The 25,750-nt window shown below is 38.9% G+C and overlaps 6 protein-coding genes across 6 annotated transcripts in view; 1 reads left to right on the top strand and 5 right to left on the bottom strand.

Annotated features, from left to right (window-relative positions):
• Window positions 1-4,776: 4,776 nt before the first annotated feature.
• LOC6498059 (homeobox protein aristaless) overlaps window positions 4,777-25,750 on the top strand; it is a 33,331-nt gene continuing 12,357 nt past the window's right edge. The window contains exons 1-4 of the mRNA XM_001961956.4: window positions 4,777-5,380; window positions 18,817-18,940; window positions 23,939-24,030; window positions 24,100-24,201. Coding sequence (XP_001961992.1) covers window positions 18,844-18,940; window positions 23,939-24,030; window positions 24,100-24,201 — 291 coding nt within the window. The 5' untranslated portion in view covers window positions 4,777-5,380; window positions 18,817-18,843. The remainder of the gene's footprint in view (window positions 5,381-18,816; window positions 18,941-23,938; window positions 24,031-24,099; window positions 24,202-25,750) is intronic.
• On the bottom strand, window positions 12,002-12,464 carry LOC26513925 (chymotrypsin inhibitor SCI-III). The gene is made up of 2 exons (XM_014906790.3): window positions 12,309-12,464; window positions 12,002-12,258 (listed from the first exon to the last, which is right to left on the bottom strand). Exons 1-2 carry the CDS (start codon window positions 12,373-12,375, stop codon window positions 12,053-12,055), a joined length of 273 nt encoding a protein of 90 aa, XP_014762276.1. The 5' UTR covers window positions 12,376-12,464; the 3' UTR covers window positions 12,002-12,052.
• LOC26514805 lies at window positions 12,657-13,175 on the bottom strand. Its single transcript, XM_014906889.2, has 2 exons — window positions 13,044-13,175; window positions 12,657-12,980 (listed from the first exon to the last, which is right to left on the bottom strand). The coding sequence occupies exons 1-2, from the start codon at window positions 13,105-13,107 to the stop codon at window positions 12,715-12,717; spliced, it is 330 nt and encodes a 109-aa protein (XP_014762375.1). The 5' UTR covers window positions 13,108-13,175; the 3' UTR covers window positions 12,657-12,714.
• On the bottom strand, window positions 13,269-13,797 carry LOC26515566 (kunitz-type serine protease inhibitor homolog beta-bungarotoxin B4 chain). Its single transcript, XM_014906960.3, has 2 exons — window positions 13,665-13,797; window positions 13,269-13,598 (listed from the first exon to the last, which is right to left on the bottom strand). The coding sequence occupies exons 1-2, from the start codon at window positions 13,735-13,737 to the stop codon at window positions 13,330-13,332; spliced, it is 342 nt and encodes a 113-aa protein (XP_014762446.1). The 5' UTR covers window positions 13,738-13,797; the 3' UTR covers window positions 13,269-13,329.
• LOC6497480 (kunitz-type serine protease inhibitor homolog beta-bungarotoxin B6 chain) lies at window positions 13,994-14,527 on the bottom strand. The gene is made up of 2 exons (XM_001961955.4): window positions 14,372-14,527; window positions 13,994-14,311 (listed from the first exon to the last, which is right to left on the bottom strand). Exons 1-2 carry the CDS (start codon window positions 14,436-14,438, stop codon window positions 14,046-14,048), a joined length of 333 nt encoding a protein of 110 aa, XP_001961991.1. The 5' UTR covers window positions 14,439-14,527; the 3' UTR covers window positions 13,994-14,045.
• Window positions 15,502-16,008, bottom strand: LOC26515016 (kunitz-type serine protease inhibitor homolog beta-bungarotoxin BF B2 chain). Its single transcript, XM_014906910.3, has 2 exons — window positions 15,882-16,008; window positions 15,502-15,812 (listed from the first exon to the last, which is right to left on the bottom strand). The coding sequence occupies exons 1-2, from the start codon at window positions 15,946-15,948 to the stop codon at window positions 15,553-15,555; spliced, it is 327 nt and encodes a 108-aa protein (XP_014762396.1). The 5' UTR covers window positions 15,949-16,008; the 3' UTR covers window positions 15,502-15,552.

Genomic DNA, 25,750 nt, shown 5'->3' with positions numbered 1-25,750 from the left:
GGGGGGGGAGACAATTAATTCATGGTTGTGGGAAATATGCTGATCTAATGATCTTTTAATAGAAGAATATCATTTAATTAGGGAATATTTCTCAGGAACTAAAGGAGAATTATAAGAGAAGGGTTTTCTTGTTTTAAGGATAATAAAAAAAAGGAATAAAAAAAACCATAAATAAAAAATTCCCCACTTATCTTAAGCAGACTTATAAATAATATATCTTAAGTAGAATATATACTTTTTTTTTTATTTCTTATCCTTCTCAAATATCCTTAATATCCTTTAGGAGCTGCGTCTCCTTTCACTCTAATTCTGTTTAGCCATTTATTTTATTTAGGCATTTCATAGAACGATTACCGTTCCACACCCTCCTTGATCCTTTTTTATCCTTCCCCTTTTGTTGGGGAAGGGAAAGGGGGGGGAAGACATCGCCTTCTAAATGGATTCTCGGGGAGGTCTCTTTTAGCCAAATGATGCGTAGGCCATAAAAACGAAAGGGCAGCGATGGAGTCTCGGCCATTTGGTTAGACGGTGGGCGTGGCATTTGATACTTGGCTATATAACAAAAAATCACTGAGAGAAAATTGTAGTAATTAGAAGGGGGATTTATAGGATGTTCGCTATAACAGCTTACTATTTTTATTTAATAGTTATTAAATTTTTGTAACAATTTTTTATCATATATCTTTCTTTATTAATTATTTCTTTTATATTTTCTCTCAGTGTATAAAACAATTTTTGATGGCGCCAATAAATTGTTGAGGGCCTACGACTGCGAGTTGAAATGTCGCATCATAAATAAAAGGGAATCGTTTTTGGCGGCAGGATGGAGGTGATGAAGTGGGCAGGAACATAAGGACATAGGGGCAAGGATAACAAGGAGAGCAAGGATGGCCAGGACGGCAAGGAGAGCAAGGAGGGGCATTAAGCCCGGCCTTCAAATAAACCGCAATGCAATTTGGCCTAAAAGAAGTTAATAAAATTTCTTTCGATGGTGGATTTTTCTTACGGTTTCCCCGGAAAAACTGGAGTGCTCTCCCCATCCCACTCTCGCTTCTCTCCTCCCCCACCCCACCACCTACTTAGCGCTGTCCCTTTCGGGCTATTCATTTTCGGAGGCTGCGCCATTTTGGCTTGGAAAATTTATAAACGTAATTGAGAAGCCTTCGCCGCAGCACATAACTGCCAGGACCTCCGTTCAGGACCATCCACGCCCCCCTCCCACTTTTCGCCACCCAACTGGCCGCACGTAAAGTGCATTAACTGCCTGGTCCTGCCTGCTCCTGCTCCTGCTGCTTCTTTTACGTCCTGGTCCCGGATCCGGATCCGGTTACAGCTACCAGCTACCAGCTACCGGCCCTGCCCGTAGTCCTGGCCAAGTCCTGGCCAAGGCACTCGCAATTTGGTTTTCGAAAAATAAGCAATTTGTAAATTGAAAATGGTCGTTTCAGGCGTGGCCGGGACGGGGGTGGGGTGGAAAATTGCAGTTACATGCGGCCATTTACAACGCGGGCGGAAAAGGGCTGGCCGACAGCGAGGGGGGGCAGGGGGCAGGAGACTAGAACCGGCAACGCGGAAGCTGGAAATTAATTATTTGCCATTAAGGCTAAGTAGATGATATAAAAAGTGGCAGCAAAGCGTGCTCCAACAGGGGGATAGGGGGGGTTTTGGCCAAATGGAGATGGTAGATGGACGTGCTGCTCCAACAGGGGGACAGGGGGGGTTTTGGCCAAATGGAGATGGTAGATGGACGTGGTGGATGGGGGAGAGGGGGACGGAGGGGGGGCTGACTTCTGCAGGCAATTTAGACAGTCAAGTGCCCATATAAATTACATAAATTTCACCCAGAGTTTGTTAGGCATCAAGGACTCAAGGAGGTGGAGGGACATCCTAGAGGGAGAAGAGTGGGGTGATCACTAAGTACATTTTATTTATTGTTCCTTTCTTTAATTTATTATTATTATTATTATTATTATTATTATTATAAAAACAAAAGAATCTCCTAACCTTATAGCTAGGAACTAGAACTTGTAATTTTAATCAGAAATATGATCTAAAAACTATAAAAAATATTCAGAAATCCAAAGTTAAAAAAAAACTTCAAAAAGTATTATAATATTTATAATTTAGACGATTAGAAGACAATATAATATAGTTGTTCTTCACCTTATAAGTAGACTATACTCTAGTATAGGATAGTGATGATAGTTATGATTGTATAATTTCATAATTACCATCACTATCCTAGATAGTGGTAGAATAAGTTCAAATCTATCATCACTATCCTATACTATCTTAAAGGAAGTCCTTCAAAACACTTCCAAATTAATGGAATAATATTTATTATTATTATTTCACTTAATTATAATATCCTTTATCTATTATAGCTCTTGTATCACTTAATTAATAAATCTTATCCAGCAACTGATAACTAAACCAATCCTGACAGCTCGAAGGACCAAAAAAGAAATTGTTAAGAAATTCTCAGCTATCTAGCACAAAATGCAATTGTGCAGTTGCAGTTCATCCTGTGGCCTCACCTGCCAAACAAAATGGCTGCTGGTGCTGTGCCACGCCTTCTCTGCAAGGCTCCTGGCGTCGAAAACGAATCCCAGACTCATCTATTATGGACCAAGTAATTCCACTAAAACGACCCAACCAAGAAAAACCCGCCCGAAAAATATACCCCAGGACTCTCTGGCGTCCAAATACAATCAAACAGGACAAAACAAAATTTAAGCCCAAAATGAAATGAACTTCGGATTGAAAATGAAACTAAAATACAAACTAATGATGGCAGGGGCAAGAGGAAAGAGAGGGGGGGCTCTAGGAAGTAAGCTAACAATAGACAAAAGTCATAAATCAGAGCGCCAATTTGCGAGCCTGACAGGATTCTCCCAAAAGGAGCTGCCAGGATGTGTAGGGGGTGTGGTGCAAAGATGAAGCCGAATAGTTTTCCAGGACACCCAAAAAGTCAAATCTTTGGAGGAGAAAAGGGTCACACTGAAAGAAATACTAAGAGTTTTCAAAGAAAGTACCGTTAGATTAGAGATGGGATAAATTATCTAAGAATTAAACTAATCAGAATGTGAAATTTTATCATTAATTTTTGGTTTAAAAATAATGTCATTTTTTCTCAATGCAACATGCGGCAGGATAGGTTCTGCAGGAGGCAACAAATTCATTTCGTAATTGTGGCCAACGACCCAGGGGGCGGGGACGGGGCAGTGGGAAATGGCAGAGGAAGGACAGTTAGAGGAGCCCATTCAGGCAAACAATAATAAATGGGATCCAAGATGGCGTCACTGGGATTGGGAATTGCGATTAAACGAGGAGATTTTCGGGAAAGGGGAGAGGTGACTAAGAAAGCTTTGGGGGGTAAGCCATAGCAATAATGCCTCATAATAAATTAACTGAAATTCACTTAGTTATTTATTTTTTTTTTGTCAGACTCCGGCGAGATGAGATATTAATGTAAATAAATTGAGTTGTCAAAAACGGCAAGGAAAAATAAGAGAAAATTATAGCGAATTGGGAAGGTAAGTGGGATAAGGGGGCTAAGAGCTAAAAAATGATACGCCAAATAAATTCCAACGGTGAGTAATCGTTTTCTCATTGTCCTCGCTGTGGTTGTTGTTGTTGGGGTAGCTTTCAGCTTCCTCTTCCTTAGAGGAACACCCACAGCACTCAAAGGTTGTCCTAGAGATGGCACATACTTTCTCTTAAGTTGATATCTTTTAAATTTTAATTTAGATTAATTTTGATTTAAGCTCAGATATATAATGTTGAAAAAAATTAAATAATAAATGATTATATTCTAATTGTAATATATTTAGGTCTATACTTATAACTAATTTCTCATACAATTCATATATCTGATATATATCATATATTTTTAAACGATATATCGCATTATACCTTTCTCTCTAACCATCTCTACTTCCTCTGCCTTTCACTCGCCCTATCTCTCTCCCCCCACCTAGTTTGGCCCACACATTCACCACACTTAACGATGAAAATCCAATTTAAGGCTGCCTCAGTTGTTTGCGCTCTCTTTTTTGGCCCCACAGCCCCCCTTGGGGTTAGCCAAGGCGTTCCATCTCGCTCCCACCCACCCACTTCCTGGTGGCTTTTGTCTCGTTTGCTCACGTTCGGTGCCACCTAAATAAAGTGTAATAAAATAAAGTAGATAGGGACGGATGGGGTGGGGAAGCCGTATTAGAAACACGAGAGCCAAGCTCCAAGCTTCTGCATCTGCTTCTTCCTCGACGTTGACTTCATTTGTTGTTTTTTTTTTCCCAGGGCTCATTCTTCTTCCTTTCTGCCCCCACCGATCCCCCCTTTTTTTTTTGCAGCTCTCCATGCCGAAAATTCAATTTCCACAATGAAAATGCGCGAGAAAATTGTCTTACATACCGAGATGCATACTCCTTGGTGAGTGGAAGCGAGAGCGTCCGAGTGTGCAAGCAAGATGGGGGGATGTCTGGCCAAAACTGTGCTATGGTTTGCTGACTTCCAAGCGCCTGCGCCGGCTGGCCAGGCCAAAAAAATAATGGGAAATGGCAAAGGCGGCGCTTAGGGGCACACACATCCCATCCCACCCTGGTCGCCCTCATACTCCCGTTACTCCCCGCCCCGTTCGCTTTCTCACTCTCACCGGGTGCGCGTATATTCTCTTTCTGGCATCAGCCATCTTTCTGCCGGCTCGGATCTAATTTGCAGCCTCCGTCGCTGCTGGCTGAGCGGCCAGCGTCAGCGTCGCTGTCGACGTCGCATCTGTGGCAAGCACCGTTAGATCATTCGTAATCAGACGTTCCACGCGTTCGGTTCAACCACCATCCACACGATATCCCCCCCAAATCAGCTGATTGAAAAGTTCAAAACCCAAAAAATACGAAATTTGATTCCTAGTGGATAATACGATAAAAAGAAATTCATATTCTCCGACGGAAAAACGGTGAAAACAGTAAAGGATCCTTGACCTTAAAAAACATTATTATTTAATGACATTATAGTGCCATCCCTAATACCAATCCCTAGTGTGTTCTTCCCAAAAATTAAAACTTGCAACCCACATCCTTCGGATTGCGGCCTATTGCCTCTCAGATTGACTGTGAAATTTGAAGTTGTATCCTTGCATCCTTTTGTGATTTCTCCACACACTCTGCCTAAGAACTTTTGTGGAAAACTTTTGGAGAAAGTGTTTAGACGCTTGAGGAAAGTTTCTCACCTTTGTCCTACGTGTGTTCCGTGCTGTGAAAACTGCGAAAAAGTTTGATTGAAAAGCCAATTAGGGCCAAAGGAGCGCTCAAGGCCTGGAAAGGATTTTCTTCTGTGACACGCTTGAAGAATTGCTGCCAAAATTTTCACGGACGGTAATAAGGTGAGTTAAGGATAATAAAGGGAATGGGTTTTTGAAGAAGTATTTCAAAGATTGTAAAGTAGTTCTGAGGTGTTTTTGAAAATAAAAATATTGAAAATCATAAATATATTTTATTTGTAAAGAGTTTTGAAAAAGAATAAAGAAAGTATGTAAGTATAACTATAAAAATATAAAGGATCTCAGAGGATCTGCATTTTAAAACATATTTTCGAAAAAGCAGTCGAAATATATTTTATGAAATTAAAAAACTTTTGCTTTTGTTTTGGATTTTGTGAAGGAATGGGATTTGGGAAGATTGTAGATTAGAGCAGTTTTAAGATATTATTCGGAATAAAAATATTAAGAATTATAAATATGTATATTTAATTTTTAAAGAGTTATAAAAAGAAGAAAGAGAGCTGTAACTATTCAAAATTTGTGGGTATGATTCCAAATTGAAAACTGTTATCCAAAGATGTTTATTTTTAAACATATTTTCGAAAAAAAAACATTCGAAATATTTGGCCAGAAATTAAAAAACTTAACATTTTGTTTGAATCTCTATTTTGAATTGAGAAGATACATCTCCCAAGAATGAAATGAAATTGAGAATGGGAATTTCAAAGAGAATTTTAACTCTAAAAGTAAATATAGTTCAAAACTCAAAACTATTATCAAAGGATGTTCTTTTTGAAACATATTGTCAAAAAATAACATTTTAGGTACATGGCCTGATATTGAAAAACTTTAGCTGTTTTTTAAACTCTCTAATATGAATTTAGTGGGGAAACTTTTCAAATATTAGTAAAAAATGTTTTAAAACCATCTAATAATGGAATAACAATCACAATTTTTATTTCCCAAAATTCATAAGATCTAAAATAACTTGAAACTCTCTGCAACTCACATATCCTTGAAATTTTCAATGCCATGATGTGAAGACACAAAACATTTTTTGCTCATAACTTATTTAGAAGCTTTTAATTTGGATTAAGGAACTCTCCTAATGAGCTCCGAAATCTGATAAAAATCAGAGCTGTGGAGTGCCTACATGTGTCCTGAAATGTCCTGGAATGAAGGGGCTTGAAGTGTCTGGCAAAAGTGTTTGCTGCGATGCCTTTCCTGTCAGAAATCGCACAAAATTTCTGAACACTTCAGCGGGAAAAAAGGATAAAAAAAAGGAGTAAAGGCGAGAAGAGAATTAAAACCGAAAATCGTATAGAATTCGGCAACAGGGATTGAAAGGATGCCTCAACGCTGAAGGCGATATGGGGAGAGAGGGGCTACTGGCAGAGGGATTTCAACTGGCAGTTGAAAAGTCCTCCTCGCTTAATTGAAGACAGACCAAAAGTTGATCACTCCGCAAATGCAGTTTGAATAATTGATGGTAATTAAGAGGGAAAGAGAGGACTCTACCAGGGGGTCACGAGTGTTAGAGAGAGAGGCAAGAAGGGTACAAAATCAATGGCAAATGAATCGCCAAAGAGGGGGGCACAGGGGAGGCTGGAAAAAAAAAAAAGGGGAAAACGAAGTTTCAAATTAAATTGATCAACCGCAAATTAATTGGCAGCCATGCAAACGTTCAACGCTTCACTGAATGCCACACCCACAAAAAGGGCACTGACAGAGAGGGAGGGGGGACAGGGTGACATCACAGTGGAGTCAATTGGAGTTGACGAACGAACGTGTCCTTTTTTTTTTTTTGCAATTTCCAGCGCCATTCGTCGCCAAGTTGCGTTCGATTCGTTCAACTCAATTAGGGTTCAACATTGAACAGAGCAGGAGAGGAGGAGGCGAGGAGGCGAGGAGGCGAGGATATTGAAAATGGGGGTGAAAGTGGAACAAAAAGAGGGTGAAATGGTGGGGCCTCCCAGTTAGCTGGCAAATAAAATACAATTTGGCATATTTAAATTAGTAAATGGAATTATCGTAGCGAACGGTTATTGGCCGTTAGTTTGGAAGAAGGTTAGTTCGGCCATGTTTATTGATTGCTTGATTGAATTGAACGTTGAATTGCCAAATTGATGGATGGCCCAAAGAAATTTACAGTTACGCAGTATCTAATATGCAAACTAGATTAGTGATGGCATTAGGAATTTTACTAAAATATCGTAATAATTGAATTACAAAAATCTTTTGATGTTAAATGTGTATTTATTATCTTATTTACTATCTTTTTGAATCAATAAATTAGCAGTTTCTCAATCACTTAACGACCTCCCGCATAGCCAGTACATACTGTACAGAGTACACCCCATCTGGCAAAGCAAATGCACAAAACAATTTGCTTTAATTAAACAGAAAATTCAATCAAAATATTTATTATAACAAAAAAAAAAAAAATTGCGTGAAACAAAAATAAAAACACGAACCAACTCAGTGGGGTTCCTCCGTGGACTGTTGACGAGGGGGGGTAGGTGACGATCAGAGTGACTTTTCCTCCCCATGCGGGCGCCCCGAAGATGACAACATCACATGTATGTACCACAAATTGAAGGGTTGCCTACGGCGGATCGGTTCAGTTTCGTTTTGCCTTTCCAGTTTGCATAAATTGGCGACACTTGGTCACGAACAAAAAAAAAAAATAAAAGAATATATGTATTAGTGGGTTTGTAAAACAAAAGGCAGTGCAGGGGGCGCAGCATTGGTGCATAATTCAATTTACGAAAATTTCAGTGCAATTTCCGAGCGCTGATTTGTTGGTGGGTGGCAATCCCAGCTAGAATCACTCCGGTCCAGTCCACGGGTCTACGGGTCCAGGCTCTGCACTTAAGGCCGGGCCTGACTCTAGGCGCGAGCCAATTGACACAATCAAATTCGAACCTCGCAAATCCGCTTAATGCGCCCCGAGACAAAAAAAAAGTCTCAAAAAGGCACAACTGCAATCAAGAGGTAACATTTACAGTGGTTGCTCTTGGAGAATATGCAGATTACTAGACACCACAGTAAAGCACAGCTAACAAGGAATTATGACTAGATTATTGAACAGATATATCCTTTACAAGGGCAAGCATATGTTAGGAGCTCACAATTTTTCAAACTTTAGCAGGGGAAGTCAGGAAAAAAATAGAAAAATATTAAAAAATATTCCGTTGCCAGATTTTGATGGGGAATACATCCACAAATCGATTAAGGTATTTCGCTTAAGGATTTGATAATTATTAGCCAAGTTATGACCTTCGCAAGGGGTCATATACTCGGATCCCTCACTTTTCCGGATTTTTGAAGAGGTAGCCCCAGGAAAAATGAGAAAATAATGAAAAAAAATTCCGTTACCAGATTTTGATGCAGAATTACGGGGAATCGATATACTAATCGATTAAGGTATTCCTTTGAAGGATCAGATGGTTATTGGCCAAGTTATCACCTTTCCAAGGGGTCATATATTCGTACTCTCCACTTTTTCGGATTTTTGAAGGGGTAGCCCCAGGAAAAATGAGAAAATAATGCAAAAAAATTCCATTGCCAGATTTTGATGGAGAATTGCGGGGAATCGATCCACTAATCGTTTAAGGTACTCCGCTTTAGGATCGAACGAATATTGTCTAAGATAAAGCCTTCGCAAGAAAACATTTATTCGTACACCCCACATTACCAGAAATGTGGAGGATTAGCCCCAAAAAAAATCTGAAAAAAATTAAAAAATATTCAGTTGAGAGATTTTAAAGCAGAATTACGCTGAATTGATCTACAAATCGTTTCAGGTATTCTTTTCAAGGATCGGATGATTATTGGCCAAGTTATGCCATTCCAAAGGGGTCTTATATTGGTAAACCCCACTTGTCCGGATTTTAGAAGGAGAGACACTGAAAAAATCAGAAAAAAAATAAAAAAATATTCAATTCCCAGATTTTGATGCAGATTTACGGGGAATCGATCTACAAATCGATTAGGGTAATCCGCTTGAGGATCTGATGATTATTGGCCAAGAAATGCCTTTCGCAAGGGGTCATATATTCGACCTGACCACTTTTCTGGATTTTGGATCCAGAAAAAATACTAAAAAAATGAAAAAAATTTCCGTTTCCAGATTTTTATGCAGATTGGTGGGGAATCGATTTACAAATCTTTTAAGGTATTCCTCTCAAGAATCGGATGATTATTGGCCAAGTTATGACTTTCGCAATCAGACAGCTATTGGCAAAAATAATGGTCTGTGGAAAACTGTAAGAGAAGGTCTTATAGCTTTATTTTGCTTACTTTGAAACGTATCCCGAACAAATTGAAATCTCCCTTAAAGAGTCCCCACTGTTTCCACCGTGCCCGTGTCAGAAAGCGCACTCCAGTGTTGGATCATCAGTAGACGCAGACTGCGCCAGTTTAGTTTGATTATGCCGGACGGTCGGACGATTCCAAAAACGGATGCACTTTGCTTCGGTGGCCAAAGTGATAACCTCATCAGCTTCCCAGCCTCCCAGCCCACCCGCACACACCCACTCGCATTTCCATATCATCTCACCTCAGTGGGAAATTATCGCGCTTTCGGGTTGGCCGCAAAAACAAAGCAGTGCCACAGAAAAAAAAATAAAAGCAGTCATAGATGCGAGGAGGAAAACTAGAACCGAGCGAGTGTGTGGGTGGGCGGTGGTGGGCAATTTCGCAAATGCGTTTAAGTGTCTCTAATGCTAGCGGGATGGGGTAACCGGAGATCGGGGGCCGGGATGCGCACGTGGATAGGAATCAGAGGCGATATATACCCGTGGACACATGGATGCCGCACGGCTATGCGGCAGATGACGCAGTCTGGCAGCGAATTATGCCACACAGTGGAAGGTATCTGTGGATGGAAATGTATCTGTATTTGGGCAGTATCTAGTATCTCATAACTCGTAGTATCTGTGCCTCGGCTCGTTTAGTGGCGATTTGGCAAAAAACTGAGATTCAGCACACCGATAAGTCTATTTTCTTTTGACCTTCAGGGGTCTGGAAATTTAATTCTTTCAATAGCTTTAAGGAAAAAGAATTTCCATATTCTTTTGGGGAGGATATCTGTCTGGAAAAGTCTGTCTATCCCCCCCTTTTTTTTTTGTTTGTAAACCTCTCCTATCCAATTTGATCCACTTAAATGGGAGAGCTTCTGGGTGTTGCACTCGCTGATTGACTTGTGTTTCCATTTTTAATTTGGTTAATTCAAATTAATCAAGCGACAGTTGATAATTTCTCCACCCCTTTCCTGAAGCCTGGAGCTGCAAAATGCATTTGTGTTGCATGGAAAGTGCATTGGCATTGGAGTCCAGACTCATACATATTCATATATTTATTTCTGCATTGTCGTTGTCGTTGCTGATGTCCAGACGCACTTCCCACTTTGTTGTTTGTTCAATTAATGCAATTGCTCGTTTTGTCTCTTTTGCTGCTGGTTGTTGGTGTTTTTTTTTTATTCGTGACATTATTAATTTATATTTTTATTACTTTTTATAGCTGCAGCTGTTGCATAATGCCCTCAGCAGTTGTCGCTGCTGTTGCTGTTGCTGCAACAAATTGCATTAAATTCTGATGCGTTTTAATTAATTTTGAGTTAATTTCGTATTTTATTATTTGGCCAGCACTCACAGCAATTGGAAGGGGGATTCTGATACAAGGGGGGGACTTAATTTAAATCAGTTGTGATTGAATTTGTATAATTCGTTTTTTTTAGATTTATTTTGGAGTTTATAATAAATGGATGGAGTTTCAAAAATACAGGGATTTAAGTTTCTTTTTCAAAAACTCATTTTAAATATATATTTTTATCTAGAAAAGAAGCTTATATAATATTTAATTTAACGCTTTTCCTTTAACGCTTTTCCCAAAAAATTCCCAAAACCCATCCACTTGCCTCTTAAAACAATTCCACCTTCCTGGAGCACCCCATCCCCACCTAATGGAATTTGGCGAACACTGCCGCTGCATCCGCATCCACATCCACATCCGCATCCGCTTTGGTGTGATCCCCCTTCCCCCCTGCCACAACTCCCTCCACTTCTCTACGTTCTGGCGGTAATCCTCCCGCTCTGATTGAATTTCCCCGTTTTTGGCGACGGCTCGTGGCAGAAACTAGCGCAAGCTTCCATTGCTAAACCCCCATGTCCGAGGACCGAGTGGACAACAAAGGCTTACCACACAGATTTCCACCAATCTGCCAGCCCTTTACCCTCCCTGGTTCTCCTGGCCCCCTCCGCTTTTCCATCCGCTTTTCCAGTCCCAGCTCCCAGCTCCCTGTCTGTTTTTGGGGAGAAGTGCAGTCAAATCGAAATCGTTGCGCTGTTTAGTGCGCACTTAATTGAATTTCGCGTGTGCTGCTCCACACACACACACAGATACTCACACACACAGATACCCATACACACACAGAGACACAGACATACACATAGAGTTGTGTTGCATTGTCTAGGCCACAAACATTGCCAAGTGCATTTCGTGCAATTGGATAATTGCATTTGGCTTGGCGTCGCATGTTGCCAGTTGCCGGTTGCCAGCTGCCAGTTGCCAGCGACAGTTGCAACACCAATTGCAAATTGCAGCAACAACAGGGAACAGGTATCCAGGTGTTTTTGGCACTTTAGTTCAGGTGACCAAATTCCAGGTGAAGGCAATTAGCCGAGGGCCAGCCCAAAAGTAGGCAGAGGAATTTTTCAAAAAGTTCATGGAAGACTTTAAAAATGACATTCAGACCAATTTTGCGAGTTATTTATTTAAAAAACTCTTTTTTGTTTAATATTTAAGGAAAACATTTGTCATTTCCTTACATGCCTCCTCACAGCTCGCTTTTGAAGTAAACTTATTCATGTTTCCGCCACAACCGCCATAATTGAAAGGCAGACACTCGTTGCTCATGCGATGGTAGGAATAATAAATATTATAACCAAAGCAGCGCATATATTGAAAGCCATTGGCAGCAGGCATTTGTCCACAAATGGCTAAGGAATACAATCAGAAAAAATTAAACCAAAATATTAGTAATACCTACGATCTTTTAATCCGAAAGTTAGGCCAAACAGGACACATATTACAGCAAATATGGCCAAGGACTTCATTATTCTATTTCTGGTTTATTTTCCCCAGGAACGAACTGCCTATTTCGAGTCTTCTTTACAAACTAAAAGCTCTCCCTCAATTCAAAGCCAAGAAATGTCTCTAAAAAATATTATTATAATTTACATAAAAGTTAATTTCACGCCAAGATCTATTTATTTTTTTGCTACGAGCTTTACTCGAATGCCTTCTAATAACTATTAATATTTTATGGAATATTCATAAACTCTAGGACTTGAAAGTTAAAAGTCATAGCTGCTTTTCAATCATTTTAAACTTAAAATTAAATAAAAAGTAGCTCCATTTATTCAATTTCTGTATAATCTGATGTATAAGATATATCATTTTGAAGCAAAGTTGGAAAAACTATTCATCAAGTCCTGAAATCCCGACATGCTGCGACTCCAAAACGACATGAATCCATTCTCCGATCCTGTAGATACCTTGCATTTGGCCTCACATCCATCTCTAGTTCGGAAAAAGTTTCCACTTATAATACAAGCCCTGGCCCGAAATCTCGTACATATATTCCTGGCAGAGGCATAAGTGTATCCGGAATATATATCCGGACATAGGCCATCGACAGTGGGTTCTTCAACGCAAACAGCTGGGAGTACAGATTTTTAATAAATATAAAAAATATTATAACAATTTGTCAGAGAAAACTTACGATCCTTTTGGCCCAAAGCCAGACCAATCAGAATTATGAATGCGAACAAGGTTACTAATTGCATTTTGAAGCTGAGGTGCCAACTGTCTTTTTAAAAAGGTTTCTGGGAACTGAAAATCTTAACAAAAGGGCTTGGAATAATAAATTATATTTGCGGCATTACATTAGCATATATATTTGCTAATTAAAGTAAAGTAATGAACTTTGCATTCTGAACTTGAAATATAATTTTATAAAGAAAGACTTTGATCTTCAAATCTTTATTTTCATAAATATGAACTGAAGATTAGGAAGCAAAATTCATGAGACTACTGAGGAGGCTCTGGAACTGCGACATTGTTCGGTTTATAAAGGACATGAATCCACTTTCTCCCTCGGGCTGTGAGTTATCCATGCATTTCGATTTGCAGCCATCCCTGGTGTGGAAAAAGTTGCCAGTCACATTACAGGCTCTAAAGTGGTGTCTTCGGCATCTATTTCTATCGGCAATATAGGAATATCCTTTGATTCTTTCATCACAATTTCCTTCCACTTTAGGTTCATCAGTGCAAATAGCTGGGGAAATAATGTTAACATAAAAAAAAATTATATTAATAAATAATATTTGTTTGAAATACTCACGATCCTTTTGTGCCAAAACAAGGCTAATCAGGACAACTATCAGACAAAGAGTGACTTGGATTTTGAGTTTCATCTTTTAAGAAATCTTTTCTTGAAACTTACAACCGTCTGTCTTAGTGGCTAGACTATGACTGAAAGTTAAGACTCAGGGGTCTTCATAAAATATAGAATACTAGTTTTCCAGCTAATGCTTTTAGCTTAAAGTTTTTTTTATGGTTTTTGCTTAAATTATATGCTTTAAACTACTGCATTGTGTATATCTTAAGATTTCTCATCTTGCCACCTTAAAGGATAAACATTTCTCAGTTTTTAAAATAAAATACACTTCCTAGATAACATCACCGAATTTTATTTATTCATATATTTCTTCTGGATTTACACTTATAATGGTATCATGGTATAACTTGAAATAATATCCTGAATTCGCTCCACAGCTCGATCGAAGAAGTAAGTGAATGGGGCTTCTCTCAAACTATTGAACTCCTTGCACAGATCCTCGCATTCATTCCTGGAGTTGAAAAAGTTTCCAGTTATGGAACAGCCCCTTCCGGCAAAGTTTACACATCGGTTCCGAATGGTACTATAGGTATATCCCACAAAGCTATCGCCACATTGTCCAATGGGAATAGGTTCCAGTCGACAAATGGCTAAAAAATAGGGTTTTTTGATTTCATAAATGAAGAAATAGTTACTCATTCTATACTCACGATCAGTTTGGGCCAGGACAATGCCAATCAAAATGACAATTAAGGACACTATAGCCAGGAACTTCATTTTTAAGGCTTGGATATGAACTGTGTTATTGAACCCCTTGGCCAAGACTGATATTTTTATCACAGACTTGCTCTACAAATATGGAAAAAGTAATCTATTTTTAATAGTCCAGATTCTAGAAGTACTCATCTAATTTGCATTTTAATCTTTTCTAAAACCTTTTAACCTTTGCACAATAAAAGTAATTTTACCAGAAAAATTGGATCAATGTAAAAAGTATTTCAAAATGTGTTTCTTTTCTCTTTTTTTATTTTATAGAATACATTTTATTCAAATCAGTAATGTGCTTTCACTTCTTTGTTACTAAGATTCCTCTTAAAAATTTCACATAAGCTCCCAATAAATCAAAAAAATTATATTACACTTTTTTAAATAGCTTTATTTTTTCACATAGTAACAAATATTAAAAAATAGAGTTAAAAAAATTAAAAGTATTATTAGGAAACTGGATCAATCCTCTAAAACCTCCTGTAAGATAGTTGGTAAGCTCACAAGTCGATCTACTTAGAAGTCCCACAACCATCGAGCAATCTTCTGAATAAAGAAATTTATATTATTAACTTAAAAACTATTTATTTTTTATAGATATTTGTATATTTTTTTAATTATTTTTTTTTTATAGTTAGATACTTACTGTTAGATTGTCCAACAACAAAGACAATCGAGATAAATATGATACAAATTAAGGATAAGAGTCTCATTTCTATTAGTTTTTAAAATTGGAGGTAAAAACAGTAAGGTTGGGGTACTTTCTTCTTCAACGAACTTATAAAGACTGAACAGTTTTACTAAAATCTGGGAAACTCGATACTTGTCAAATAGTTAAAAATTTAAGCTTTAAAATAAAGGTAACCTATACCCTTTTGTCATTTAAAATGGAAATCGATTCGAGTACTAGACATGCCATCCAAATTTTTTATTTAGTTTGTGAGTTCTACCCTAGGCAGATTCTCAAAGTTGCTTTCAGAAAATCGAAAATACATCTTATTAATTTTAAAATAAATTACATATCTTAAACATCAAAAATTTCAATGTCAACTGCCTTCAAGAAAACACAAAAATATAGACAAGAAAGTATTTTAGCTTTTATTTGAAGATTTTCAATGTAATATTTTTAGGAAACATTTCTGAGTAAATCCAATGCATTATTCTGCAAAGTAAACATAGATCTATAGCCATTTAGTAGGAAATTATTCCAGGAGAAGTCCTCCTTGCATTTCGACTCGCATTCATATCTAGAATTGAAGAAGTTTCCACTGGCACTACAGGCACTAACAGCATAGGGGGAACAGCCATTCTTTTCGGTAATGAAAGTGAATCCTGAAATGACATTTCCACAATTTCCCTCTGGAAAGGGTTCATAACGACAGATTGCTAGGGAAATTAAGGAGTTAAAGGAGTATAAATATTATAAATTAGTATGGTATTTTTTTAATAACTTACGACTTTTTTGTGAGAAAGCAAGACCCATGAGGGATAGAAACAGGGTAATAGTGACTAAAAATTTCATTTTTCTAAGCTGGAAACCGGCCTACTCTGTTTCTACTCAAAGACTGAAAATATAAACAAAAAATTACAGAAAGAAATGTAGACTTAATAGATCTTTGTTTAGCATATTTATTGTGAGTTTTATTATTCGAACTTATAAAGAAATTTGCATTTTAAGTGGCACCTTAGTAGCACCTTTGCCTCTAAGTTTCTCTAAGTTTCTAAGCAAAAATATAGAAAAAAATTCTCAGCTTCCAATCCATTACATCCTTGGCTTTCTAACTACATTTTGCAAATGAAACTCTCTCATTTAGAACTCATTTAGACTTAATGCAGAGCCAGGGCCAAAGTAAAAGCCATGTCCAATTTGTGTCTCGTTCAGGTGAGACTCGCAACTAATTTGGACCAACTCGCCACTCCATTAGTGCAGCGCATAACTATAATCTCCACTGTGCTCAGTCCGGACATTAAAATTTCAAAAATCAATTTCAGAAATAGCATTTTGATTTGATTTAAATGTAACGCCCCAAGGTCCGGACTCCGGACTCCGGACTCTGGATCCAGGTTCGGGTTCTAAGTGAGAGCTTTCCCTCTGACGCATATGGGTTTTGGGTATTATCCTGGGGTACTCTGCACCGCAAAAGCTGTACTGAACCCCCTAACCTGGCCCCCTCTGACCTGGACTAGGGTCCTGGTGCGGAACTCCTGTGCCTATTTAATACGTCCAAAATAATTCGGCATAAATTATTCAATGGAAATTAATTCACTAACAACACCAGTAACGGGCTGCTCACACATTTTGTCCACCCAAAGCCCCCTACCAGTCCTCCGCTGGCACTAAAACTTTAGAGCCGGTCCACTGGACCAGGTCCTATACAATATCCATCCTATATACCCGACAGGCATCCAACCAGCCAGGCCGCATGTGCAACATTAGACACGAAATGGCAATTTTCCATTTGGCAAATGAGTTTTGCGGCCGACGGACTCCAAATATAACAATTATGCAAAATTACAAATTCTCACAATTCTAATGGAATGCTGGGCCCAGGAGAGGGGCGTGGCAGCTGCCAAGTGGGGCTGGGAGGCAGGAGGAGGACACAGGTGAGGGCCACGACTGGGTTCCCGCGTTAAATGGAAATTTATTGGCGCCACTTGTCGAGGGTCGACTTTTGGGAGCATGGACACATCTGTGGCCAGAAAACAGGCAGCTGAATACAGTTTTACACTGTAATAAAAATGTATATAAAATATTATAATTATTTATTAATGTTTTATTAAGATATTAAAGTAATAAATTATCAAGTTTTGTTTGGAAAATATTTTTAAAAATGTTTCAACTTTAAAACCTTTTTCAAAACACTTTTCTTTAGTAAAGTCAAGCTCCAAAGGAGTTGAATATTATTTTAAGACTAACAGAGATTGAAAACTTTACCCTAAAGTATTTTTTTGAAATACGTAAAGCCCCTAAAATTTTTTCTCAGTGCCCGAAGGACACAAAAGTACGCAGGACACGCGTCCTGCTACCGTCGAGCTCGTTAAATTATTTTGCGTGTGTAAATTTGGCGGAAATAGTCTGTAACATGATATGCTAACACTTGTGGTGCTGTGGTGCAGGATAGTCGGTGGGTGGATGGGTGGTTGGGTGGCGACTTTGGCCGGCGTTCCAACATAAATAAAATTCATAAAATTTTTTTTGAACAAATTTACTCAAATAAATTAAAACGTTCCGTACACACACACACGTCGAGAGCAAGGAGATGACCTGCCCCACAAGCTGGCACCTGCCCTCCTGTGGGTGGGTTGGTTGGTGGTTGGGTGGGTTAGCAGTTGCACTGCACCACTCGTACGTATATAGGAGTAACAATTAATTTTAATTGCAATTGAAATGTAACTGGAAATGTGATAGCCGGCAAACAAAAAGCCATAAAAGATGGATGGACAAACACAGGAAATTGGCATGAGCCCATGAATAAAGAAATAGTGGCTAAAAAGGAAATAATATTTCAAAATTAATACAGTCCCTAAAAATAGCATATTGATGGAGTATTTCATGGATGGGCTTACTTTTTGTGAAATGTAAATTTTTGGCTGGAAAAATGAATCACTTATCAATGGAAATTGTTATTTTCTGCGATGAAACCGAGTGAGTCATCTGCTCTTTATTTTCTCAGCCATATCAGTTACAATTGGTGAAGAAAGAAAGCGCCTTTCTCTGATCTTTCCTATCTGAGAATCTCTTCTGACTTTCTTAGAAAAGGGGGTTCCTTGGAGGGTTGGAAATTCCTCGACTAATTAAGTCATAAAGTGCATTGGGAAAGGCGCCAGCAAAACGCAAAACATCTCGATGCGAGTTCATCAAGACCAGTTACAGTTATGGCCACATAGTTATATTCCAACTGGCTCGACTTGCTCGACTCTTTTGCGGCAAATGCAATTAATTTAAATCAATTGATTCGTTTGAGGACAATTTAATTGTATGCAGACGACACACAATGCATTCGAGTACATCGAATACACTCGAATCGAATTGAATCGAACTGCGAGAGGGAGAACCGAATGACATGCAGATGAAATCGATTGTAGATGATTTGTCAGAAGTCTGTAATTGCCTTTAATTGAATCGAATTGAGTTTGAGGTGCATATGACAACATTAAAGGCGACGCAGAGTCGCCCCATAAAACAAAAAAAAAAATACAGAAAATATGAATAAGAAACCCGCATGCAACTCGTCCCAATTGAATTTTAAATTACAAGTTTCTCGTTCATCCATTGCCATCATGATTGGCAAGTGAATTTATCAAAATTATATGCAATTTAAAGATTCTTTTTCACAATTTACCAAGATTCTGTGATTCCTATTTAATGTTTATGTAATTTTTTTTACAGCTCGGTCCTGCAGCCGCGGGCAGAGGAATGTTTTGCTACCAATGTCCGCCCGCCCTCCATCCTTGCGGCCCGCATCCGCCACGCCTTCCAACGCTCGACTATCCTTTTGCGGCAACACATCCTTGTAAGTACACTATCTAACAGATACAACAGATCTAAAAGATAATAAGTCATCTATTTCCTTTGTCTCACCGCCCTAATTCATAAAACCTAACTAAGTGAACCATAATTTCCAGAAACAGATGTAGTTCCAACTGCCAAAAGTGCAATCTTTTCACTTTCATCGAATTAAATTTAGATTAAAAGCCAATGATAATTTTTTGTCAGTGGATTATTATCGTATCGGATCGGCGTGTATCTGTGTATCTTGCAGTTACATTAACGAATTATTCTATTAGCATCACCAGGGCAGGGCGGAGTGAGAGTCGAGGGCATATCAGATTTCACGGTCGCACATGTCGAGAGTTAGCTGTTTTGTTCAGAAAAGTTTGCCATTCGGTCAGAGGGTAAGTGTTATGGGAAAAATACAAGGGAGGATTCAGAAAATATAGTATGTTTTATTAGAAACATGAAAAATCTGTCTAAAATATCCATCGCTAAAAAATAACACTTTTGAATGATAGATAGACCAGTTCTTGCCCTGGCCCTGGTGCCTCATAAAAATTCCATTTCGTTGAATTTTTTGGTGTAAAGAAAAGCCACAGCGAAGCAATTTGATTTCCTATGGCCTGGACCACTCCACTACTCTCCACAGCTCTCCCTGACCCCTATCCATATTCCACATCCAAACCAAATAAACTTTGCCTGGCACTCCAGAGTCTGAATCCGAGAGACAGAGGCCCCCATTGCCATATAACTATAATTGAATAAAAAAAAAAAAAACCAAAAAGGGAACGAGGCAAGTCAATCGATATTCGGAGTGCCGGATAGGAAGGGGACTTTAGGGGGCTCTGGGTGTATATTTTTGGAGCAAAGGAGTGGCCCAAAGGCAAAGTCAAGCAAACGTGAACGTGTCGGAAAGTGAAGCGATCCATTCGAATTCGAATTGGTATTGGAATGGATTGGAGTGATGGGATATGATATATATATATGTATGGTACCTATCTCCCTCCGAGGGTGAGGAGGAATTTTGGATTTCATTTCATGCAATTATCTTTTGGCAAAGCGTTAATGCTTTGGCATGCAAATTTTCCTTCTGCGAACGGAATGCGGCGACAGATTTCGACAGATTTTCAAAGTGAGTCGTCGGTTGAGTGCCGAGGCATTTATCCAAAATCATAAATCAAAGCGTCACCTGCCGACGGAATAGTTTATTGATTTTTTTTTTCTCCCCAAACCACCAACTAACCATCCATAAAAGGCACCGCCATCGAATCACACAAAAAATAATGTTTACTTGCCATAAATTGCAGTGCATGTTGTGTGGCTTCCCATCATGTGCTATTTAATGGGATTAGAGGAAGGACTTACGGACGCATTACATAACATCTTGGCACGTAGATCTCTACACAGTGGCGCCCCCTAGCCACTCCTAATACGTAATCCTAATCAGGTGCAAATTCTATTTACTCTTGACTGATTCAATATGACATTCGGATAGACAGACGGCGAGGCAATAACTTAGGACGTCCTTGGGGTCTAAGGTCCTGTCGCTTTTGATTTGCGACAGCTTAAGGCCCCTAATGTAATTTGTAAAAGGATAATGACTGCCAGGCTATCACTGAGGGAATTTGTCTTGAGTTCTTAGCTTTAGTTACTAACTATATAGTTTTTGTGACTAAATTAAGGGGATTTAAGTAACAACTAACCCTAACTACTATTATAATTAATTTTCTCATGAATAATAACCAAAAATCCCCAGAGACTGTGTGTGTGTCATTCTTTCCTTAGAAACCATAAGCAAAACCCATAAATATCGTTCACAAATCAGAATAAAAAATTCCCCAGACCATTTGCATAGCTAATTCAATTTGTTGTCAGCTTTTTAGAGATTCCGATTCGTGATTCCTTTACTTGATACAGTCAGTCAGTCAGTCAGTCAGTGAGTGAGTCCAACCCTCCTATAGTGACACCCCGAGAATACTTCTCAATTGCTAAACTAATTTAAAATTTTGCCAACGCGTGCCCGGACTCTGAAATTCTGAAATTGAGACGGTGACACTTACCGAACAAAATATCAAGAATTCTGCCAGGGGATTTCTTGTTCTCTCCCCTAAAAAAAAAAAAAAACAAATAAAAATAAAAATAAAAATAAAAACTAGGCCAGAAAAACGAAAACTATAATGAATGCTAATTCTCAGATCTCAGATTAAGTAAGCGAAACTGAAATCGAATGAGAATTGATTTTTGTTTCTTGTAGGATCCTACACAGAAATGGCAGACAAAGTTGGCAGACATGTTTCTTAAGGATATCGAGTGGGTGGCTAGGATGGGTGGTGCTTGGGTGGTGCCAACTTGATTGCAAGGACTCTTGACTTGACTGCTCTCAGACCGAAAATCCCTTAATGATGGTTTCGCTTGTTATGCCAAATGTTTAAAAATTGAATTATCTCCCATTACCGGCGCAGCTAACGAGCAGACACAGAGCAGCTTCAGAGCACTAAGAAAAATTTTACTAAATAGGAAATACAATTTTTTATAAAAAAACATTTTAAAAGAGTATTTTTTAAACTTAAATCAAAAAATACAATTTTGTAAAAGATCTAAAATTTTATTATAATCCTTAATATTATCCCTCTAATTTCTTCAAGTGCATAAAGAGACAGCCTTGCTTTCGCAGCCAGACAAAGACAGCTATCGTTAGTGTGAAAGAGTGAGGCAGAAGGTCCTGCCCAGAGACATAGACGGTTGCCTGTTGTTGGTTGGCTTGTCTGCGCCCCTTTGCGTACTTTTTGAATCAATTTGCCAACAAGGATTTGTTAATCCTGTCTTCCTGACAAGTGCGGTTAGTTGACTTGTTGTTGCCACTGTTGCTGCCGATGCTGCTGCCGATGTTGCTGCCCCTTCTGTTGCTCTTGCCACATGACGTTTGATGTTCGAGTTTTGGTGGAAAATGGGTAATGGGAGGGCGGAAATCCTCCATCGAACAGGGTGGTTCTGTTAGGTTTTTGGTAAAGCTTTCAGCATGAAATTCTTATTGCCCAGTTTTTGGCCAGCTTCTGCTTTTGCTGGTGCTGTTGCGCTTTGGGATTTGCACTCGAAACCTAATTGTGCTAATTGCCAGCCGCTTGGACGTCATTGGAACGTTTGCTGGTCTCTTCTACGTAGTTTTTTTTAATTCCTGGCCAGGGCCTGAGGCCCACTTAGAACCCAAAAACCTGGGGCATATCCATTTGCATTTTAGGCAATTATTGGCTACAGAGAATTTGATTAGCAAGAAAATTGCACATTGCAGCTTTCCAGAGCTGGAGATGAGCAAATGTAGGAACGGTGGTGATCGTGATTATCCTGAAAAAGCGATAGCCATATGATAGAGATGGGGAATTATTCAGAATTCGATAAAAGCTTATAAAGTGCTTATTATCGAGGAATGGTAGTGATCGCTATTATTCTCAAAAAGCGATAGCCATGGGATAGAGATGGGGAATTATTCAGAATTCGATAAAAGCTTATAAAAAGCTTACTATCGGTCTTAAAATTTAGCTGTTTAGTATTTTAGTCGTCAAGTATTAATAAAAATAATAAAACTTATCCTTTCCCCACTTTTCCACCCCTATTAGTAACTTAAATGCCTCCAACTACCTCACAGGAAAAAAAAATCCCAAGAAATTATAATAGGTAATGCTGAGTGCAAATGGCTCAACTCATCGACTATTCGATTAACTTGGCTCCTTTGGCAAAACTCTTTGAACTGATTGCCTGGTCCTGGCACGAAATGCGTGCTTCATTAGCAGGATACCTCTCTCGCACATACATATATCCTTCGGCTTACCTGTAAGCGCAAAAGAAACCGAAGACAGAGTGGAAACATTTTCTAATTATTTTCATAATTAAATATTAATCGATGGCAGGCATAGCGATAGCGACACTTGCCGATAGAGACGGAGAAAAACGGAGTTGTAGAAAACAACATTAGTGCGCATTACACGGATTCTCCAGGGAATCCGGTGGGAAGAAGGACACAGAGAAAGGGGGGCGGCGCCAGGATGGGACGACCTTCGTCCTGGCGCAAATGAATGCCAAAGTAACAACATTTTAGCTAATCGGATTAGAGCCCCCCAAAAAAGTTGACACACCGACAGAGACAGAGATGGCAAAATAAAAGAGAGGGGAAGCGAGTGGCAAGGAGGAGAAAAAGACAGAAGCTTTTCGAGGCTTTGGCAAGAAGAAAATTAAAATTAAATTTTGCAAATTGCCAGCTAATTATTTATTTAAAATCAAATTGAAAATTAATTTTACAACACGGACGCACACCGAGTCCGGTCGAAAAAGGTCCAACAAAGTTTCCGCCTTTCGGCTTTACTTTTCCATTTTCCCCAAAAAAAAAGGGTGAGTCGCAGGGGGAGGGATTTTCGGGCGGAGGTCAAGTGAGGCTGTCAACGCCTTTCCTCTCTATCTCTCTCTCTATCGCTCTGTCTCTCCTTTTGGCAAAAAGGAAAAGCTCAAAAGGCAGTTATAAAATATTTTGTAGCATACAAAATGGCGCTGCTGCTAGAAAATTCAATTAGCCTGCAATTTTTGGCAACAGCTGGCTTTCAGCAAAAAGCCAAACTTGGCCAAGTTGTCAGCGGAGAGAGAGGGATTTTTCCAGCAAGGGCAGAGCAAAAACTTTTGGCTTGAATGATTTCGAAGGAATTTATAGTTGGTTCATTTAAAATTTAGAGAAAAACTTGTCCATGACTGGGCCAAAAAATAATGGAATTTTATGGATAAAAAATAATGGGAACTAAATAAAGTAACTTTTAATAACTTTTCCTTTCTGTCTTTTACTTATTTCCTTACCTGTTTTTATTTTTTTGCAAACTAATCCCTTAACTATATTTAATTCATGTCTACTATTTGGCCAAGACATCCACATCCCAGCTTAGTGGCACTCAAGCTCTAACGCCCTCAGTTGCAACTAGATAAATTATGGCTGCTAATGCAACACACCTTGACTAACTTTAATCTGCTATTCCTCCAGATACCAGCTACTCGTATCATCCTGCCATCCACGATGAGACTTTTGTCCGGCGGAAGCAGCGACGTAATCGCACCACCTTCACATTGCAACAGGTAACTAACTCTAAACCAAAAAAAAAGCAACCAAAAGGTTGATGTTTAATTTTTAATTTCGAAAAATAGCTGGAGGAACTGGAAACGGCCTTTGCCCAGACCCACTATCCGGATGTATTTACTCGCGAGGATCTGGCCATGAAAATCAACCTGACCGAGGCAAGGGTTCAGGTAAGAAGACATCACTTTCTGTGATTTTCACAAAAATTATGCAAAATAGGGAAAGAGTTGGGTGCAAAATCCAAAAAATCAAAAAAAGAAAAAAAGGTTCGGCCAACTGAGAAATATTTAATTCAGCAAAGAAACTCACGAAATCGTATCAAATTTCATAAGGACAACCCTAGAACGGTCACGCATTTTGATCAAAGCCACTCATTTCATGTATATATCCTTCCTAACTATATAGATATATATGTATATATATAACCCCCTCCCTAAAACCGATTAATAATGCATATGCATGCCGAAGAGGCTCAAGGACCTCGAGGATTACAAACTGGTTCGGGGTTTTTGGGGTGGCGTGTAGAAAACGTAATGCAATAACTGCTTCTGAAAAAATATTTTCTATATACATTTTCAATGAAGTTGGTGGGTCTGGCCCTGCCACCCAGATATGCAAAGTTCTTAAGCTCTAATCGGCAAAAAAAAAAAATAGAAAATATGAAAAGAAAGTAGAAAGTTTGAGGGGTTCATTGCAAATTGCTCTTTATTGCTGGTTATTGAATTTATTTTTCAATCTACTTTCCTAAAGTTCGAAGAGAGTTTCCTTGAAATTGAATATTGCTTTTAAAGGCTGCACATTATTCTACATTAATGTCACTCATTGAGAATAATTTCTGGCAATTGCTGGCCCAAAATTAGAATCATTTTGTAAGGCAGCCTCGTGCGGATCAAGATGCAAATTAAGTCAGGAAAAGATTGTTAAGTCTGCTTAAAAAAAAAAACAGAAAAAAAGTGTTAAGTGCGGTAATCATTAGACGGAGGCAATTTACATAGAATTGTGAAGTGCATTTGTCAGATTAGTGCACGGCTAGCTGACAATTAGCGGATCTACTTCCACGGATATGAGAAGAGATACAAAGATACTCGTTGTAGGTAGATCCGTAGTGGGCGAACTGAGCGGAATCTCTGGCCCACTCGAGCACGTCGACTTGTAAGGCCGAAAGCAAATTATGCACACGGCAAATGGAAATGAAACTGCAACTTAATGAGGATGCAACACTAACTAGACACGTTCCCGAGCGGGCCCACGCACACTTAGGTGGCTATTAAAAACACTTTGGTGGCGTTACGACATCCTCTCTTTATTTTTCTATTTCCGGCGCAATTAGCTGCCTCAGCTTTCCAACACACAGATTTTCCACAATTTTCCCAGGCGTAACAAGATACTTGCAATTCAATTTTGCGCCGGCAACTTGATATTTGTATATTTTTTATTTGTCAAGTGTTTCGTGGGACACTTGTCGCAAACACGTGTACTTGTCAGGCTAACAAAATTACAAGTTAATAATACCAGAACTGGAAAACTCATCCCCCTTAACCGAAACAAGAACCTGTCAAATGTCCAAAGTTCTCTTGACTTTGCAGAGTCCGAAGTTCTTAAACAAAATTGTGGAAATAAAAAAGCGGCAAAAAGTGTGGAAAAAATAACAGCGAGAAGGAAAATAGGAAAAACAGCACTTCGACTGGACAGCTTAGTCTGGGATTTCGATAATGGAAT

Source organism: Drosophila ananassae, chromosome 3R (assembly GCF_017639315.1).
Source record: "Drosophila ananassae strain 14024-0371.13 chromosome 3R, ASM1763931v2, whole genome shotgun sequence".
In the NCBI taxonomy this organism is placed as follows: domain Eukaryota; kingdom Metazoa; phylum Arthropoda; class Insecta; order Diptera; family Drosophilidae; genus Drosophila; species Drosophila ananassae.
The sequence above is the reverse complement of the archived record's forward strand: the minus strand, read 5'-3'. Positions and strand labels throughout refer to the sequence as shown.

Bases quoted from the DNA above. Each gene is read 5' to 3' on its own strand.
- LOC26513925 (XM_014906790.3), bottom strand. From the start codon at position 12,375: ATGAAGTCCTTGGCCATATTTGCTGTAATATGTGTCCTGTTTGGCCTA. The intron at 12,259-12,308 runs GTAGGTATTACT...TGTATTCCTTAG, and splicing joins AACTTTCGGATTAAAAGATC to CCATTTGTGGACAAATGCCT.
- LOC26514805 (XM_014906889.2), bottom strand. From the start codon at position 13,107: ATGCAATTAGTAACCTTGTTCGCATTCATAATTCTGATTGGTCTGGCT. The intron at 12,981-13,043 runs GTAAGTTTTCTC...CTGTACTCCCAG, and splicing joins GGCTTTGGGCCAAAAGGATC to CTGTTTGCGTTGAAGAACCC.
- LOC6497480 (XM_001961955.4), bottom strand. From the start codon at position 14,438: ATGAAGTTCCTGGCTATAGTGTCCTTAATTGTCATTTTGATTGGCATT. The intron at 14,312-14,371 runs GTGAGTATAGAA...CCTATTTTTTAG, and splicing joins TGTCCTGGCCCAAACTGATC to CCATTTGTCGACTGGAACCT.
- LOC26515016 (XM_014906910.3), bottom strand. From the start codon at position 15,948: ATGAAATTTTTAGTCACTATTACCCTGTTTCTATCCCTCATGGGTCTT. The intron at 15,813-15,881 runs GTAAGTTATTAA...TAATTTCCCTAG, and splicing joins TGCTTTCTCACAAAAAAGTC to CAATCTGTCGTTATGAACCC.
- LOC26515566 (XM_014906960.3), bottom strand. From the start codon at position 13,737: ATGAAACTCAAAATCCAAGTCACTCTTTGTCTGATAGTTGTCCTGATT. The intron at 13,599-13,664 runs GTGAGTATTTCA...TTATTTCCCCAG, and splicing joins TGTTTTGGCACAAAAGGATC to CTATTTGCACTGATGAACCT.